The sequence below is a fragment of the Carassius auratus genome, chromosome 17 (assembly GCF_003368295.1).
Source record: "Carassius auratus strain Wakin chromosome 17, ASM336829v1, whole genome shotgun sequence".
In the NCBI taxonomy this organism is placed as follows: Eukaryota; Metazoa; Chordata; class Actinopteri; order Cypriniformes; family Cyprinidae; genus Carassius; species Carassius auratus.
This window is the reverse complement of record NC_039259.1, coordinates 25,710,406-25,716,544: the sequence shown is the minus strand read 5'-3', so window position 1 is coordinate 25,716,544 and position 6,139 is coordinate 25,710,406. Positions and strand designations below refer to the sequence as shown.

At 33.3% G+C, this 6,139-nt stretch overlaps 1 protein-coding gene across 1 annotated transcript in view; it reads left to right on the top strand.

Moving 5' to 3' along the window:
• The window catches only part of akt1 (v-akt murine thymoma viral oncogene homolog 1), a 52,065-nt gene extending 49,727 nt beyond the window's left edge, over nucleotides 1-2,338 (top strand). Inside the window, exons 13-14 of the mRNA XM_026286718.1 lie at nucleotides 1-73; nucleotides 1,099-2,338. The exon at nucleotides 1-73 is cut by the window's left edge and continues 30 nt beyond it. Coding sequence (XP_026142503.1) covers nucleotides 1-73; nucleotides 1,099-1,178 — 153 coding nt within the window. The 3' untranslated portion in view covers nucleotides 1,179-2,338. The remainder of the gene's footprint in view (nucleotides 74-1,098) is intronic.
• The last annotated feature ends 3,801 nt before the right edge of the window (nucleotides 2,339-6,139 follow it).

Below are 6,139 nucleotides of genomic sequence, written 5' to 3'. Positions count from 1 at the left end.
TCAGAGACAGACACCAGATATTTCGACGAGGAGTTCACAGGACAGACCATCACCATCACGCCGCCGGGACAAGGTACATGCATTGATCAAACGCATCATTTAACGGACAGATGGATGCAGTAAAACACAGCAGAAAACATCTCTCTCGTCTGTCACTGGCCGTAATTCAGACCTTCAAACCAGGATGGTTTGTGAAACGGGAAAATGCCCCGAGAATTGACGAGACCGTTGTAATCTTGCTCCGATTCACACAGGAATCATGTGTTTGTGGTGTTTTTCATGGAGAATGCAAGACTTCTTCACCTTACTAAAAGATGCCAAAAGTGCTGCAAAATGCATCACATGGCACTTTTCTGGAAATGCATCTCATTTTGTGAGAAAGTATATATATATATATATATATATATATATATATATATATTATATACAAATATATAATGTTTTTTTTTTTTTCATATTTTGTTTTATTTTATATAGTGGACAGTGAAGAGAATAATTAATATATATATATATATATATATATATATATATATATATATATATATATATATATATATATATTATTATTTTTTTTTTTTTTACATCGATTTGCTAAAAAAAAAATTTGCCCAAATTGCATAATTTCACACACTTTTTTTTTTTTTAGCACAAAGCTTAGTTTAGTGTTAATAAAGCATCAATAACTCTGATCTAATCATGTGCGAAACAAACAAAGCTCTGTATCCATTTACAAAGAAAGTTAGGTTTCATTTAAAGGGACAGTTCATCCAAAACCGAAACCTGTCATCATTTACTCGTTCCAAACCTGTACGAGTTTTTTTCTTCTGCTGAACACAAAAGAAGATGTTTTAAAGAATGTTGGTAGCCAAACAGTTGACGGCACCCATTGACTTCCATTGCATTTGATTCCATACTATGTAAACCAATTGCAACTCTCTGGTATTCATTTGTGCACAAATTAGTATTACAATTAATATCAAACACCTGTACTGAACATTTGTCGCGTCAAAGCATTTTGTGCATAAGTAAGTGCCCCCTCCCGAACAACCAATCGCAGTTGTTTTCCTGAACTCTCTAACTTTTGTGTGTTTTGATCAGATGACAGTATGGAGTCGTTCGACAGCGAGAGGAGGCCACACTTCCCACAGTTCTCCTACTCGGCCAGCGGGACGGCGTAAACGCACACAACCGCTCTGAGACCCAGCACTGCACCGGTTTACCACGTTTACCACGTTTACCGCGTCTGGATCTGTGATGTTCGTCCGTTTCTTCTGTGGCCTTTGAGTTCATGATGTTTTCTGAGGATGTGAGAGGGAACACTAACATTTCCGCTCGAGCTGATGGTGTAGCACTTCTTTAATCCGGAAACTAACGGCATGCCAAATATTCCTGTGTTTACATAAAAAACAACAATTTTATGAAGTGACCAATGGAGAGTGTCAGCTTTTGTACGAATATCCAGAATGTAACTCTGCTACATTTTTATCAATTGTCCCCCGAAGTATTTTCAGACTAAATTTGCATCGAATGTGCAATATAGTAGAAATGTAGATAAATTATTTTTTGCAATTTTTCAAATGATCGAATTCCATTTAACGCACCAAATTAACTTATTAACCCCCAGTGATGTAGGAAGGGAGGCGAAGCAGTCTGGAACATTTCTGAATCATATTTCAATCAAAAAGAAAACTGAGCAATTGTATTTAAGAAAATAAAGCCTGTTTTTAGGACCAAAATATAAAGAGAATCAAATGAGAATAAAAAATCTAATGTATGCATGAGAATTTAGAGTTTAAATGTGTCTCTAATCCTAATTCATGACATGATGCAATTTTTATAAAATTGAGTTATTGTTTCTATTAGTGAAAACAATGGCTTTTTTAATTTGTTTTGCATGTTACCTTTCTGTTTTTGGCATTTAATACATTTAAATATGGCATCAAAATATGGAAGCATGTTTCTGCCATAATAATAATAAAAAAAATTAAATTGCACATTTTTATCTAATTTATATTTACATCTTAATTCTGACGCTGTTTCTCACAATTCAGATTTTTATTCTCATAAGAAAAAATGTCAGAATTGTATGATAAAATATAACAGTTACATTTTTATTCTGTATATTCCGTCGCTCAAACCTAAAAAAAAAAAAAAAAAAGCAAAAAAAAATTAAAGGCAGTTTTTTAATGTAACCCCAGTAAAAAAAATTGTTATGAGAATAAAGATCTGAATTGTGAGAAAAAGCCACAGTTAGCTTTCTTAATCCACAGTGAAACTAGCTTCCATATAAAAGCTGTTAAACCATCATCACACGTTTTAAAGTAAATATAATGGAGGATGCTACCGGGGCATGTTGTCACAAAAGCTCAACAAGCATAGAATCAGAAATTGCTTTTCCAAATAAATCCATCCTTGGTTTAAATGTGCTATTGGTCCTTAAACAGGCTTGATTTGTCCTCTATGTGAGCTGGATGTGTTTCCACGACTCACTGATGTATAGAGTCTAAAGGATTTCTCAGCGAGGTACTTCAGCGACTGATCAACAGCTACGAGTCCGAGCGACCCTCGAGGTCAAATACACCTCGCCACTGTTAGAAATGACTTCGGTTCCTTCGTTATTTATATATTAACAGATAGAAATATTTTGTGCTCCACACACACACACACACACACTCACACACACAGACAGACAGACACTCACACACACACGCACACACACTCACACACACACTCACACACACACACATACACACACACACACACACACACAGAGAGACACACACACACACACACACACACAGAGAGACACACACACACAGAGACACACTCACACGCACACACACACACACACACACACAGAGACACACTCACACACACACACACACAGAGACACACTCACACACACGCGCACACACACACACACAGAGACACACTCACACACACACACACAGACAGACAGACAGACACTCACACTCACAGACGCACAGACTCACACACACACACACACGCACTCACACAATCACACACACTCACACATACACACACACACACACACACACACACGCAATCACACACACACACACACACGCACTCACACAATCACATACACACGCACAATCACACACACACACTCACACACACAATCACTCACACACACGCACACACACACACACACACACACACACTCAGTTGTACATTCGAGGTGTTTTAAAGGTAATTTAAAGCAACATCGGTGTAAATATCAAGCAAATGTCTCAATGTAATCAGCACGGCCACAAACACGATCTTTGTACAGATGTGAGAATCTGTTGGCAGGTTATTATTATTATTATTATTATTGTGAAGCTCTGATCATCGCTGATATGATGTGTAATAATCACCATACGTACATGAATGTAAAGGCCTTTCCTCTCTGTTCACCTTATGACCTTATTTTATATGCAAAACTATCTCTTCCTGTTTTTAGATCTGATGTTTCATATGAATTATGCTCTTTCATACTCTCGGGAAGATATTTGACTTTTTTATCCTTTCATTTTGTTGTCTTTTTTAACACGTGAACTAAAGAACACCAGCTTTAGGATACAAATAATATTCCATTTGTATACACTGTTCAACTGTTTTTATGATTTTAGAATTTTTTTGTTCATTGAATTGATCAAATAAAGTTTTGGCTGAACTGCATTGGTTGATTATTTCACAACAAACTGAAACACAATGAGTTCATAAAATATCAATAACTGCATTAACAAACATTTGTTACAGTCTTAATTAATGACATGTTAATGAAAGCTCAGGTCCATAATATTATCATAAATGCTGAAATAACTTTAAATAAGATTAATAATGCTTTTTTAAATTGTTAACTCATGTTAACCTTTTTGTAAAATGTTACAAAAATCAGTAAAATTATTTATTTTATTATAATATTAATTATGCATTATTATTATTATATCATAGTAATAATATTATTACATAAATTATTATTATTATTAATTCATAAAACACAACTATTCATTAATTCATGCCAGCTCAGGTCCAAAATATTATCATAAATGCTGAAATAACTTTAAATAAGATTAATAACGCTTTTTTTTAATTGTTAACTCATGTTAACCTTTTTATAAAATGTTACAAAAATCTGTAAAGTTATATATTTAATTATAATATTAATTATGCATTATTATTATTATAGTAATAATATTATTAAATAAATCAGTATTATTAATTCATAAAACACAACTATTCATTAATTCATGCCAGCTCAGGTCTGTTGAATAATATTAACAGATACATCTTTTGATTTTAATGCATGTTAAAACAAACAATAACTAAGATTAATAAATGCACTGGAAGTATTTTATTGTTAGTTAACAAATAGATCCTTACTATAAAGTGTTACTGATTTTATTGTTCTATTTTTGTCAGTTTCACAGCTGTTTTACTATTTAAATATCATGCAATGACCATTAAATAGACCATAATGGTTTAAAGAGGATGGATACTGAGTTATGTTGTCACCAAACGTCAACCACCTCCATGTTTTTTCCAGAAACTTGACAAGTATTGATGTGTGTGAAAGCTGTGACAACTAGCCCCGGTTACTCTGTGTGTTGTTGAGTTGCTCCTGCAGTCTGAAGCAGATGGTTGAGTGTGTGAGACAGATGTTGGTTACAAACCCTCACAGCTGGACGGTGTGTAGGACAGCAGCCAGAGGCAGAGATACACACCTACAGCCCGACAGAAGCAGAACACACATCAGACCGGTTTGCATCCACTTACACACACATGACTGTTACAGGCTGATCGCAGCAGATCCTGAGTCTTACACGTGTTTCTGAAAGAAGTCTGTTCTGCTCAAGGCTGCTTTAATTTGATCAGAAATACAGAAAATATTATTGCAATGTAATCAGCTGTTTTCTAAGAGAGTATCTATTAAGATATAATTTATTTCTGTGATGCTCCGCTGTATTTTCAGCATCATTCCTCCAGTCTTCAGTGTCACGTGCTCTTCAGAAATCATGAAAATGTGATGATTTGAAACATCTCTGATTATTATCAATGTTAACATTAATCTTACTTACTCTGAACTTTTGAATAGTTGTATCACAAAAATATTCATTAGTTCAACATTGATAATAATCAGAAATGTTTCTTGAGCAGTAATCATCATATTTTCATGATTTCTGAAGATCATGTGACACTGAAGACTGGAGGAATGATGCTGAAAATACAGCAGAGCATCACAGAAATAAATTACACTTTAACACAGATTCACACAGAAAACAAATGATTTATATTAGAATAATATTACAATATTTTTCTCTAGTTTTGATCAAATAAATGCAGGCTAAGTAAGCAGAAGAGACTGTATCTTGATTATTCCAGTATAAGTATTTCAATTTCTACTTGATAAAATAAATAAATAAATAATTAATTAATTTGCAAAATTCAACAACATTTGTTCATATAATGAACGTCTTGATTTCATTTGTTTAATCTTATTTTAATGGTTGTTTTGTCTTATTTTAAATCATCCCCAGTCAAAGTAACATGGTATTATCATCATTGCACTGTGTTTACCTCACTACTTCTTCGTCTTCTTTTAGTTTAAGGTTTTACGCTGAAAGGTCTCTCTTTCTGTGATCAGACAGCGCCACCCAGCGGACAGCGAGCATGTCTATAATAAATAAAACTGTATATATGTTTCACAGTCAGTTACTATTTTTATGACTCGTTTACAGTTATTTTTACTATTGTAGATGTCCTAAATATTTATACTTAATGTCAAAATAAAGGTTAAAGCACGTGTTCCAACGTTTGACAATTTTCTGTCCGCATTCTCAGCACTAGCTATGTTTACATTTTTTTATTAATCTTTTTTTCACCTTTTTAATTTATTTTATACATCTAATGCAATGACATCCACACATTAAGTGTTTAAATAAAGTTTGCGGTCACTTAAACTATAGAAAACCGAATTAATGTATGTATATGTATATATATGTATGTGTATATATATATGTATATATATGCAGCATATGTCTAGTCGCATAAACGGGATTTTTTTCTAGTTTTTCTAGCTATATATTTTTTTGTATTAACTATATTAAAAGTGTATATATAAATAAATTAGAAG